The following is a 13,976-nucleotide window of genomic DNA, read 5'->3' as shown; positions in this document are numbered from 1 at the left end:
TGAAGGCTGATACAGATGGATACACAAAATTCAACTGTTATTGTACAAGGTTAATATTTTTAAAATTTAAATTCAATTAGCCAACATATAGTACATCATTTATTTCAGATGTAGTGTTTAGTGATTCATCAATTGCATATGAAACCCAGTGCTCATCACATGCCCGCCTTAATGCCCATCACCCCGTTACCCCATGCCCCCCACCTCCCTTTCCACAACCCTCAATTTGTTTCCCAGAGTCAACAATCTGTCATGGTTTGTCTCCCTCTCTGATTTCCTCCCATTCAGTTTTCCCTCCCTTCCCCTATGATCCTCCATGCTATTTCTTATATTACACATATGAGTGAAACCATATAATTGTCTTGCTCTGATTGACTTATTTCACTTAGCATAATACACTCCAGTTCCATCCACACTGATGTAAATCAGTGTAGTAGGTAGTCATCCTTTTGAATATCTAAGTAATATTCCATTGTATATGGAATGTATTTATATGGTTTATACCACATCTTTATCCATTCATCTGTTGAAGGACATCTCCACAGTTTGGCTACTGTGGACATTGCTGCTATGAACACTGGGGCAGGGGCCTCTTTGTTTCATTATATCTGTATCTTTGGTATAAATACCCAGTAGTGCAACTTCTGGGTCATAGGGTAACTCTATTTTTAACTTTCTGAGGAACCTCCACACTGTTTTCCAGAGTGGCTATATCAGCTTGCAATCCCTCCAACAGTGTAGAAGGGTTCCCTTTCTCCATATCGTTGCCAACATTTGTTGTTTCCTGTCTTGTTAATTTTAGCCATTCTAATTGGTGTAAGGTGGTATCTCATTGTGATTTTGATTTATATTTCCCTGATAACAAGTGATGTGGAGCATTTTTTTTTCATGTGTCTGTTGGTCATTTGTATGTTTTCTTTGGAGAAATGTCTGTTCATGTCTTCTGCCCATTTCTTGACTGGATTATTTCTTGGGGTGTTGAGTTTGAGAAATTCTTTATAGATCTTGGATACCAGCCCTTTATCTGGTGTATCATTTGCAAATATCTTCTCCCATTCTGTAGGTTGCCTTTTTAATTTTGTTGACTATTTCCTTTGCTGTTCAGAAGCTTTTTATCTCAATGAAGTTCCAATAGTTCATTTTTGCTTTTGTTTTCCTTGCCTTTAGAGATGTGTCTGGCAAGAAGTTGCTGTGGCCAAGGTTCAAAGAGGTTGTTGCCTGTGTTCTCCTCTAGGATTTTGATGGATTCCTGTCTCACATTTAGATCTTGCAACCATTTTGAGTTTATCTTTGTGTATTCTGAATCATAATGGTCCAGTTTCATTCTTCTGCATGTGGCTGTCCAATTTTCTCAGCACCATTTATTGAAGAGACTGTCTTATTTCCATTGGATATTCTTTCCTGATTAGTTGACCATAGAGTTGAGAATCCATTTCTGGGCTCTCTATTCTGTTCCATTGATCTATGTGTCTGTTTTTGTGGGAGTACCATGCTGTCTTAATGATCAGCTTGAAGTCAGGCATTATGATGCCCCCAGCTTTGTTGTTGTTGTTGTTGTTTTCAACATTCTCTTGGTTATTCAAAGACTTTTTTCTGTTTCCATACAAATTTCAGGATTATTTGTTCCAGCTCTGTGAAAAATGTCAATGGTATTTTGATAGGGATTACACTGAATGTGTAGATTGCTCTGAGTAGCACGGACATTTTAACGATATTTCTTCTTCCGATTCATGAGCATGGAATGTTTTTCCATCTCTTTGTGTCTTCCTCTCTTCCTCAAATTTTTTTCCTGAGTGTTTTATAGTCTTCTAAATACAGATCCTTTGCCTCTTTGGTTAGGTTTATTCCTAGGTATCCTATGGTTTTTGGTGCAAATGTAAATAGGATTGATTCCTTAAGTTCTCTTTCTTCAGTCACATTGTTACTATATAGAAATGCAACTGATTTCTGTGCCTTGATTTTGTATTCTGCCACATTGCTGAACTGCTGTATGAGTTCTAGCAATTTTGGGGTGGAGTCTTTTTGGTTTTCACATGAAGTATCATGTCATCTGTGAAGAGTGAGTGTTTGACCTCTTCTTCGCCAATCTGAATCTTTTTTGTTTCTTTTTGTTGTCTGATTGCTGAGGTTAGGACTTCTAGTACTATGTTGAGCAACAGAGGTGAGAGTGGGCATCCTTGTTGTGTTTCTGGCCTTAGGGGAAGAGTTCTCAGTTTTTTGTCATTGAGAATATTTGCTGTGGGCTTTTTGTAGATGGCTTTTATGATATCGAGGCATGATCCCTCTCGCCCTACATTTTGAAGAGTTTTCATCAAGAAATGGTCATTTTGTCAAATGCTTTTTCTGCATCAACTGAGAGAATAATATTGTTCTTTTCTTTTATTAATATGATCTATCATGCTGATTGATTTGTGAATTTTGAATCACTCTTGCATGCCAGGAATAATTCCCACTTGGTTGTGAATAATCCTCTTAATGTACTGTTGGATCCCATAGGCTAGGATCCCGTTGAGTATTTTGGCCTCCATTTTCATCAGGGATACTGGTCTGTTCTTCTACTTTTTGATGGGGTCTTCGCCTGGTTTTGGGATCAGGGTAATGGCTGGCCTCATAGAATGAGTTTGGAAGTTTCCCTTCTATTTCTATTTTTTTGAAACAGCTTCAGTAAAATAGGTATGATTTCTTCTTGAAATGTTTGGTAGAATTCCCATGGGAAGTCATCTGGCCCTGGGCTCTTGTTTTTGGGAGGTTTTTGATTATTGCTTCAATTTCCTAGCTGGTTATTAGTTTATTCAGATGATCTATTTCTTCCTGTTTCAGTATTGGTAGTTTGTTTCCAGGAATGCATTCATTTCTTCCAGATTGCTTAATTTGTTGGCATAGAGTTGCTGGTAATAATTACTACTAATAATTTCTATTTCCTTAGTGTTAATCGTGATCTCTTCCCTTTTATTCATGATTTTATTAATTTGGGTCCTTTCTCTTTTCTTTTGGGTAAGATTGGTTAGAGGTTTATCTATCATATTAATTCTTTCAAAGAACAAACTTCTAGCTTTATCTGTTTTACTGTTCTTCTGGTATCTAGTTAATGATTTCTGATCTAATCTTTATTATTTCTCTTCTCCTGCTCGGCTTAGGTTTTATTTGCTGTTCTTTCTCCAGCTCCTTTAGGTATAAAGTTAGCTTGTATATTTAAGATTTTTCTAATTTTTTGAGAGAGGTATTTTTTTGTATTGCAATGTTCCTCCCTCTTAGGACCACTTTTGTTGTATCCCAAAGGTTCTGAACAGATGTGTTTTCATTCTCATTAATTTCCATGAATTTTTTAAAGAAATTTTTAAATTCTTTAATTTCCTGGTTGACCCATTCAGTTTTTCCTAGGATGCTTTTTAACCTACAAGTGTTTTGAGCTCCTTCCAAATTTCCTCTTGGGATTGAGTTCAAGTTTTAACTGAAAATATGCAGAGAGTAATTCCAATCTTTTGATATCAGTTGAAACCTGATTTGTGACATAGTATGTGATCTATTCTGGAGAAAGTTCTATGTATACTTGAGAATAATAATTATTCTGTTGTCTTAGGATGGAATGTTCTATATATCTGTGAAGTCCATCTGGTCCAGTATGTATTCAAAGCCCCTTGTTTCTTTGTTGATCTTCTGCTTAGATGATCCGTCCATTGCTATGAGTAAAGTCCCCTACTATTAAAGTATTATTATCAATGTGTTTCTTTACTTTGGTTATTAATTGGTTTTATAATTGGCTGCTCCCATGTTGGGGACATGAATATTTACAATTGTTAGATAATCTTGTTGGATAGACCCTTTAAGTATGATACTATATCATACTCTTCATTTCTTAATATAGTCTACTTCAGAAACACTCCTTAATTTCTTCCCCCAACTTTTTAGAAAAATCTGTTCTTCTAGGAATGTCTACCTGTAAGGGTCTTTCATGGACATGAAACCAAAATCCTTTCCCCATTTTCACATCCTTTTGGATAACCACTGGTTGGGCAAAGTTAGGCAGTACAGTAGAAAAGAGTATGAGTCTGAAGTCAGACCACTAGTCCTGGGAACCAGTCTCTGCCACTTACAGGTTATAGCAATTTATTGAACCTGTCTGTACCTCTGCTTCTACCTCATTCAAATGGGCATTATAACAATATTTCTCTCACAGGTTACAGTAAGTGAAATACTGTACATAAAGTGGCAAATAGAACTAAATAACCATTAGTTACAATTAATGCCATCGTATTGTCATCATCAGAATTCCAAGCCTGTTGCTAGGTGCTGGTAATTCAGATCAGAGACACTCATCATCTGAAGGAGACAATCAGACAAACAAGTAAATATAAAGAGGGTGTCCCTACCTAGACAAGGAAAGGACCCAATGGCTTAGGGCCTGAAGATGTGAAATCCCAATGATTCCCTGAATGCTGTTATCACTGTGTATGGCTTGGCAAGTGACAAAGAAAATAAATGTTTAAAAGGAGCCAAGCTTGAATGAAGCATCAGTATTCTTATTTCCTGGATCCTGGAAACTCTAAAGGTCTAACTGTAATGGCCTCTCCCACAGATCATGGAGACAGAAAGCCCATGCAAAATGCTTTAGTGCCAGCTGAATCATGTCACTGACATCTGGATGCAAATTCTCGAGCTAATTGTTCCCTTAGATTGAATAAATTCCAGATGTTTCTGAATAAGTGCTGGGCAGTGCACATTCTTTGCTTAGCAAGGGGCACCCATGAAAGAAGATGTCTATCTTCCAGCCTGATGCTGAAGTCCTAGGGTCCAGAGAACTACCATATTCTTGCCTTATTTCTGCTGTCACCCAGAGAGAAGAGAGGAGTGCTATGTGTGAAGCAGAGCCCATATACCCTTGCCAAAATGGCCTTTCTCGGCTCTGCTCTCACACTTTGATATTTTTAACCTCCAAATCAGCGGTGACTTACTCTATTGTTTTGGGTCTTTCATCTTAAATCCAAATAAATCAGCCACAGGGAACCACTAGGGGAGGCTGGTATTTCAAGCATTCCAAAGCAAAGGAGAACTTATGGCTTGGGGTCACACAACTTTCTGCTTTTACTAATCATTTTTTTTTTTAGACTAGACTCAGGACAAGTTAAGCTTTACTGAAACAGAAAAGATATATATAATCTTCACCGTTTCTTCGCTCCATATTGTACTAAGAAGTTTCAGGAGTTTTAATCACTTTTTAATACAGCATTTATTTCGGAGAAATTCAAAATCTCTGCAATTCCAATTTATTTCCCAACAGCATGGTGAAGGTGGGCTTCCAGCTTCCTATCTCCTGCCCCTCCAGCTGATGACAAACACATGTCTCTTGCCAAGCAAGAGAGAATGTAATCACAGTGGCTGCCGTGACTACAGACCATGCACAAGACTGAGCGTGGCAAGCGGCTGACAGTGGGAGCCACATGAGGGGAGGGCTGACATTTTCTGACAGCCAAGAGAGGAGACAGGATGAGCCTGCCTGTCAGGGCATCCAGCAGGAAGAGAGAGAGAACTTTCAGACCTGAATCCTTACTAATCCTGGAGGAAGTGAAGAGTCTGTCCTTGCCCTGCTTCTCTCTGAGTGAAAAAGGAAATGCAACAAATATCGGACCACCAGTAGCCTGGGTACTGAGCTCTTGGCTTAGGGGAAAAAAACAATTACTAATTGAAACTTTTTCCTAATGCCTGGTAATTTCTATGAGAATGAATTTGCAGGTCCAGCGTTGTACAACAATTTCAAAATTTAGTAAATGGTATTTCCATTTCTTCCCACTGTAGCTAATGTCCCAGATAGTGTCATTCAATTCCTATAATATTAACACACGTTAGTATTTTTTTACTAGGATAGCCATCAAAACTCCAGCTGAAATATGAAAGGAATGAACTGTTCACTCATGAGAATTACAGTTAAAACTACTTTTATGCTGGAAGGACAATCAGCTCACCACCACCAGTTTTTCAAGAGCGAATGTGCGGGGAAATAGTCTACAACCAATCGCTTATATCACACATTTGGCTGCTGGAACTGGAGCTTCCTGATTTAAGAGGATACTAAAGAGGGCGCCTGGGTGGCTCAGTGGGTTAAGCCGCTGCCTTCGGCTCAGGTCATGATCTCGGGGTCCTGGGATCGAGTCCCGCATCGGGCTCTCTGCTCAGCAGGGAGCCTGCTTCCCTCTCTCTCCCTCTGCCTGCCTCTCCATCTACTTGTGATTTCTCTCTGTCAAATAAATAAATAAAAATCTTTAAAAAAAAAAAAAAAAGAGGATACTAAAGATCAAAAGATGGAATCACGAATCCTTTGTGAAAAAGAAAAAGTCCCATTTTAACAACCAGCTGGATCACTCAATATATACACCATATTAATAAAAACCCATAGATCCTTGGTATTTTTTTTGGTTTTTAACGTGTGTCAAAAAGCGAAATCTGGAACTACCGGAGAATTTAACCAAGTGGCAGGTGCTACCCTGGTACCTAACCATTCTGGTGGTTTCTACTCATCTCCTCCTCCGTAATCTGCTTGGACCCTCTCAGGCCACCTCTCAGTGGCCTCCTTGACAGCTTGGCTGCGTCTGTGCCTCCTCCACTGTGAACTCTGCACACACAAAGCTGGGCCACAAGCAACCCTTCCTAGCAATACCCCTTGCTTTCCACCAAGCACATCAACTAATTCACTGGATGAAGACGAGCCGAGGCATCTTTTCTGTAGGATTTTTCTTTCAACATCATTAGATATTATTTTCCATACAAGACCCACACAGCACTCAGACGAGGGTGGGGTTGTGTCTGAACCTCATGCTGCAAAGAGCAGTGACTATGTAGGAAAAGGCTGCCTTTATAAGGACTAATGACAACTGATAATAAGAAGGAATAATAGTAATGATGTTTATTGGGACCAATGGCTCTGAGGAGCTGTGACAACTCAGCAGAAAACCATGATCCTGTTCCTTCTAATGGTGACTTTTAGAAAATTAATATTATTTTTCAGAAATATCTGACAAATACTGAAACCAAATGTTAGCATTCATTCAAATATCAATAAGTTGGGGAAAGGATGAGGGCTATACCATTTAATATTTTATATTTAAATTTAGAAAACTTTTTCTAAAATCAAAAATATTTTCAGTTGCTGGATGAGAAGTTTCTGAATTCTGTAAAAATTGGCATTATCTGTTAAAAATGAATTTATAGAAGACTAGCAGGTGTATATATTATAAAATACATAGACATAGGACAAACTCATTTCTAGAATTATTACATATCTTTTTTTGTATCAATCCTTGTTTTAGTTTCCTTTAAGTTCAACTTTTGGCAAATATCTTGTTATACTTTAAGTGTCTTTATAAATTACATCAAAATATTGCTAAAAGGAAGAGAGGATAAAACTAGAATTAGCATAGTAACATATTTGAGACCAAAAGGGTTCAAATTAAATATTAAAAGGCATTTTTCAGTTACAGGGACATTTAAGAGGTGTTTTCCAGAGGTGGGGGAGTGGCTTAGGTATAGTTCAGTAACAAGGTCTTGGAAGCATTCTCCCAACATTATACTAAATATATTTGCTTGTTTACTAAACTGTATGCACATTGTGTTTCCTAGTCAACAAAGGGATTGTAATAGAGAGGAACTGAGGATGAGAATGACAGAGCTTAATGTAGTCAAACCATAGAAATCTCTGCTTCTGTTGACCGGTTTCAAAGGCATTTTGTAAAAACAGGACCGCTGCCTATAAGGTACAAGCAAAGCTGTGTTTTCAGCCCACGACGGCCCGCCATCTACTCACCATGCGTGCCTGAAATAACGCAGGGATGAAGGACTGGTTAGACAGGTTGAGAACCCTTGAGGAGTCCTTTAGGACATAGATATTGCCAAAATCAACTTGAGTGGGATGTACATAGATAACTGGGCCTTCTCCGATGCTCTTTATGCGACAGACCTACATTCCACGCCAAGAGAAAAAAACAGAAAAAGAGCTGAAAAATGGCTGGCCTTGGAGATGGTTTCACTCCTTTTTATAGAGAGTAGGGGCACTAAAGGGTGCTTATGAGAGCTGTCATTCCTTCCCTCTGTCCTCCGTGGTCAGCGGGACACAGAGATGGCCATGCTGGTCAGACCCATGAACCCAGCCTGGAATTCCTCCCCAGAAGGGATGACTGGCTTGCCTGGTCAGCCCAAGCGCACACTGAGAGGAAACAACAGGGCTGTCCGCTGCATACAGCTGTGCAGTCTGGGGACTGAAAGCCACCTTGTTGTGCTCCCGCTAGCCCCGTGCCCCCATCCAGGCATTGTATCTGCCTGAGGAAGGGGGTGCCTTCTTCTTTCATACAGTGCTGCCTGCTCAGCACAGGACCTCGTCATGGGCTGCATCTGTGCAGGGCGGGGTGCCTGGACCAGGGGCAGCTTTCCCGTTGGCCTGCCTTTGTGAGGTGGATTATCTATGGCATCTTACATGAAGAGATGAAAGCGAAACCCTAGTTTACTCTCTAAGCATTCAGAATCACTTCAAATTAATGTACACCCACATCACCCAGCTCCCAACTAAACCAAATGTGTAGGGATTCACAGCCTGTTGGGCAACTTCAAATTTCAAGATGTATCCTTTGATTCAGCTCAAGCAGCAGATAACTTTCCATATCTTTCTCTTCCCACAGCTTTAGTAGGTTCATCTGGCTATGAGTCCAGTCAAAATACAGGAAAACACCCAGTGGGCAGTGACTGGAATCACACTCACAGCCCACATGCAGCCAGTGAAGGATACTCAGCTTTGTTTGGGAACAACAGAGGAGGATGATCCACGCACAGATGGCCTCTCTCCTCAGAGTTTCTGGAGGGGGGCTAGGCCCCCACTCTGTGTGTGTGTGTGTGTGTGTGTGTGTGTGTGTGAAACTCCCGATAGGAGTTTAAGAACAAACACTATTGATAAAGAAGGCATGATGTGTATGTACAATGGAATATTACTCAACCATAAAAAAGAAGGTAGTTTACCATTTGCTACAACAGAGATGGATCTAGAGAGTATAACGTTAAGTGAGATAAGTCAGTCATAGAAAGACCAATAACATACAATCTCACGCATATATGGAATTTAAGAAACAAACAAACAAAAAAACAAAGAGAGGAAAATAAAAAGAGAAAACCAAAACACAGACTCTTAACTGTATAGAACAACAGAGGAGAGGTGGATAGGCGGGATGGGGGAAATAAGTGATGAGGTTAAGAGGACACTTATCTTGATGAGCAACGAGTAATAATAATATATAGACTTGTTGAAGGACTATATTGTACATCGGAAACTAACATAACACTGCATGTTTACTATGCTGGAATTAAAATTCAAAATAATTTAAAAATAAAATTGAAAAACTAAAAAGTTTACAAATTAAAACAAAATAAAGAATTAAAAAGGACAAATGTTATAAAACAGTACTTCGTCTACATAAATCTGAAGGTAAATTCCTGGAGTGACACAGCACTAGTATTTTACTACTGCAGAGTGAAAATACAAAACCAGAAAATATACAAATATGGAGTCTGCAAGAAGTACAGAAATTTTAACTGTAATTCTGAAAACTGGCTCTCACCATAGGGGGGTCCGGGCTCCCAAAAGTTGAGATGTAGACTGTGGACCTATATTCCCCAGTGACCTGGGTCTCCAAGGCCAGAGGTATGTGAACAGTGCTGTGGGGAGGGATGACTCCACAGGGCGTGGGACTGGAGAGTAACACAGCAGGCTTATCTCCATATACCTGTTGGGAGAGACAAGCTGGACGGATAAGCAAGCCCCTGGCAGGGTAGGAAAAAAATAGCAAATTAGGTTATTTTGAAACAAGCGTCATCCTGAGTCCTTGGATGACAAATCTGCTAAAGGGAAGCAGGGTGTGCATTCGGCCCCAATCCAAAGTGCACAACCCAGCAAGATGCTGAAATTATCCGCAATGTGAATTAGTCCCTAAGCCAAATTCCTTGGCTTAGTCCTCCAGGTGTTCATGCTTTATCCCCCACCACCTCCTTCGCTTGTGCTCTGTCAACAGAAGCTCCTGGTCTTCTTGAGCACGATACTGCTTCCTACCTCCAGCCTTCTGCATGTGCGTTACTCCTCCTAGAACGCTCCCTCCCTTTGACTGACCTGCACATCCATCCGGAACACTTGCAGGTACCCACCCTGCTCTAGACTCAGGGCTTTTCCTCTGTCACCAGGGGGCATCCTGCAGCCCCAGCCCCAGTCCACAGTGTGTACTATCTGTGTGTCCATCTGTTGCATAGACTGTCAACTTCCTAGGGCACGACCTGGCCTCTCCTCAACACATGCCCATTTCCTGGCCCAGAACATATGCTCAGTCCATGTTTTATATAAATGGCAACATAGGTAGGTGAAAGAATGAATGAATGAATGAATGAGCGAATGTTATCCAGCATTTATCACTGTATGTTCTCCAAAACCCTGCTCTTAACATATTACCAGTTTTTTTTTTTAAGATTTATTTATTTAATTTGAGAGAGAGAGAGAGAGAATGCAAGCAGGGGGAGGGCAGAGGGAGAGGGAGAGAATCTCCAGCAGACTCCCTGCTGAGCATGGAGCCAGATACGGGGCTTGATCCCAGGACCCAGAGATCATGACCTGAGCCGAAATCAAGAGTTGGCCACTTAACTGATTGAGCCACCTGTGTGCTCTACTAGCTTTTATGAAAAACAGCAACAAATACAACTTTAAAAATCCCATTGGCCAAATAAATTTGGGTACTTCTGGGAAATTGCAGCTCCTAGAGAATAAAGACAGAGCATACAGATTTCAACTGTCCAGAGACCCCCATGGTCTTTGTGCACCTGGAATGGGCTAACACGGCCTAATCCAACTCAGCGGGTCAATGCGGCAGTGCTCTGCCCAGCCTCATGGGTGCCTGAGGCCAAAGGGAAGATCAGCAATGCTGATTCTGTCTTTATCTAATATTTGATACTTTGTTTTAATTTTGCATTAATTTTGATTTCTTAAAATGTAACATGAAAATATGATTTATCTTGATGGCTGAGTTTTGGGGCTCCCCTCTAAATTCTGTGCTCCATGCAAGTGTCTCACCCTTCTCCCAGCCAAGGTGTGCAGAAAAAGCTCTCTCATCACCGCAGGGGCAGGCTCTGCTCTGAGTTCTTGAGATGATCGTGTGTTACTCAAGGCTAGCCTATTCCATTGTCGATCACCTAAAAGTTAGAAAAGCTGGCTCTCATCAAACCCAACCCTTGGCTTCTGGTTTTGTCTCAGAGAAGTCCATAGGGTAATTCCAACTTCCTCCTTTACATAATGGCCCTTCAACTAGTAAAAGATGGCTATTTCATCCTAGCTAAGTCTTTTCTGTTCCTGTTTAAACACCATGCTTCTCATAGAACTTGAATTTCCAGATGATGTCAATTGCCATCCTGGTTACTCCACACATAATTTTTTTTTTATGTTTCCACTAAGGATTTTGATGTCAAGATCTGAACACAAAGTCTGGCACTGCCTTGCTATCATCTTCCTTTAGCCGACCACTGTGTTCCTCTGATACAGCCTAACCTGTCTTTGTTCCATGGCCTCCATACTTGTCTTTGAACTCATTTTGAGCCTACAGTCAAATAAAAACCCCATATTATTTGTTTTTTTGGGGGTGGGGTTTTTTTTTTTTGGTATGAATTTTTATTAGAGTACTGTCCTTACAGAGCAATAGAGTTTTTTTTTAAAAAAGATTTTATTTTTATTTATTTGTCATAAAGAGAGCACACAGGCAGGCAGAGTGGCAGGCAGAGAGGCAGAGGGAGAAGCAGGCTCCCTGCCGTGCAGGAAGCCCGATGTGGGACTCGATCCCAGGACATGGGGAGCATGACCCAAGCCTAAGGCAGCCACTCAACCGACTGAGCCACCCAGGCGTCCCAGAGCAATAGAGTTTTAAATACAAATGCATTCTTGGTAAATTGCATCCCATTAGTAACCTTCCATTTCTTTGATCTATAGAAATCTTTTTGAATCTTTAATTCACGTGTTTAATTGCTTCGTGTCCCACTTAGGAAGTTGTAGTGGCATGCAGACAGATCCATTTCATAAAACATTAGGAGATGATTTCCCTTTTTTTTTCTTTTTTGTAGTAACTCTAGCCTTCTAGTTCAACAAGCCTGCTTCTAAGTATTGTATCTTAGTGATGCTGTTCAAGCCACAGGCATGGCCATAAATGAAAACTCCTAGTTTAATTCATAGGCAATTATTTGCAGGTATAACTTCTTCATGTTGGCTTAATTGACCCTCTCCTTTCTTTATCAAAGGCAGTTTACCTGGGAAATTAATAACTGTTTACATGTGTCGCTGCTTAATCATGTGGGTGGCAATCCAGCTGCGGCTTTATGACCCTGTGCCCAGATCTTCTCAGGGTTAAAAAATAGGAAGTACAGAAGGTCATGTGTTCAGGAACATGGCTCTTTAGAAGGGTTTCTCTTTCTCATCAAGAAAATCCAATTGAAAAAAAAAAAATCAACACTGGAAAAGGATATCGTAACTCACCTGAGGCAGGACCGTATAGCATCCTGGGAGGTCATCTTGATTGACAAGCTGGACTGTTTTCTCGTAGGGGTACTTCAGGAAGCAGCGCCCGAAGTCCACCTCTGAGTTAACCATGTGGAGGGTAGGTACAATACACCTGCTCAAAGGAAGGACACCATTAAAGAATTCAAAAGGATAGAGAGCTTGTTTACATATGGAGAAGGCTGAGTCCCAAGTTAAACACCATTTGTCACTGCCACAAAGTTTTTCTCTAACGACTACATTAATCATTTTCAAATCTCCTCTCCTGTTGTCCTTATCCCTTAGCCCCCAGTCACCACTTTTTAATCAAAAAAGGGCTAGAAGCAGGACTCCTTAAACAGCAGTCCTCCATGGGTAATGACTGACATTTCCATTGTTTTTCATATTTGGCCTTGTTTCCCCAAGGCGCCCCCACAGTGCAAGATCCTTAGGGTAGTGGATGGGTTTCCAAGTCAAATAGGGCCAATGCCACCAGCATGGGGTCCTAACTAGCTGTGACACTTTGGACCAGTCAGAGTCCTCCAAGGACTAGCTACAGTCTGTACCATCTAAATTATGGTAATAATTCTAATTCCTATGCAGAACAGCTGTCTTGGAGCTGTAGGCTCAGACAGCTGCTCAACCCGGAACTGGCACGGACAGTGGTGGCAATACAGCGCCACGGTGGGGAGCACTGGCATCTGAATCAGAGCCACTATCAAATGGCTGACCTTAACAAGTACAAGCTTGAGCAAGTAGCTTTCCCTCCCAGAGTCCCACTTTGCTCAGAGGTGTAATGAAGGTAATTCTAAGGACTGACATTAGCATAATGAACTCTTCTCAGAGTGTTGAGGGAAATATAGGAGGTATTGCGAATGAATAATATAGCACAGTGCCCAGAGCACTGAACGAGAGCTCACTCAGTGAGAGATGATTAACCTGTGGTAGAGGGCACAGCAAGCTGTCACTGCCTGCTCTCTGCGAGTTCTAAAAGCAATTCTTTTGTTGAGGGTCTTCAAGCAGTTCCTACAGATTACACCAAAAATAATGACAGGAGAGTCTTGTTAACCTCAAGTTTGAGGTTTCGAATGGGATGGGTGTTCATTTTTAGCTAGAATCGAGTTGCCGGTTGACCTGATGACTTTCATAAAGCTAATCCTTTACTACCTGAAATAGGTAGGACTTGCAGTATTTGACTTGGGTCACAGAGTATATGGCAGGAAACTCATAGCTGCTTAAGATCCCCTGCCCCACCCCCTTTTAAAATTCAGGATCTGCTATTGATATCAGCTGGGAAGGGGGTGCTGAGAGGAGGGAAGTATCAGAATAAACCCACACAGAAAAGAAATGAAATGCAAGACTAGGCAAAAATGTAAACCTGGGTATAGAAAGAACCAGATGAAAATTTTTGCTATTTTTAAACAAAAAAAATCATTAGGTAGGT

The 13,976-nt window shown here is 40.7% G+C and overlaps 1 protein-coding gene across 5 annotated transcripts in view; it reads right to left on the bottom strand.

The window, feature by feature from the left end:
• HYDIN (HYDIN axonemal central pair apparatus protein) overlaps window positions 1–13,976 on the bottom strand; it is a 379,729-nt gene that overhangs the window by 179,630 nt on the left and 186,123 nt on the right. For all 5 annotated transcript variants that reach the window (XM_032326077.1, XM_032326076.1, XM_032326075.1 and 2 more), the window contains 3 exons: window positions 12,533–12,668; window positions 9,594–9,758; window positions 7,796–7,948 (listed from right to left, as the gene is read on the bottom strand). In XM_032326077.1, coding sequence (XP_032181968.1) covers window positions 7,796–7,948; window positions 9,594–9,758; window positions 12,533–12,668 — 454 coding nt within the window. The remainder of the gene's footprint in view (window positions 1–7,795; window positions 7,949–9,593; window positions 9,759–12,532; window positions 12,669–13,976) is intronic.

Source organism: Mustela erminea, chromosome 19 (assembly GCF_009829155.1).
Source record: "Mustela erminea isolate mMusErm1 chromosome 19, mMusErm1.Pri, whole genome shotgun sequence".
Classification (NCBI taxonomy): domain Eukaryota; kingdom Metazoa; phylum Chordata; class Mammalia; order Carnivora; family Mustelidae; genus Mustela; species Mustela erminea.
Note: the sequence above shows the minus strand (reverse complement) of the source record. Positions and strands in the feature narration are given on the sequence as shown.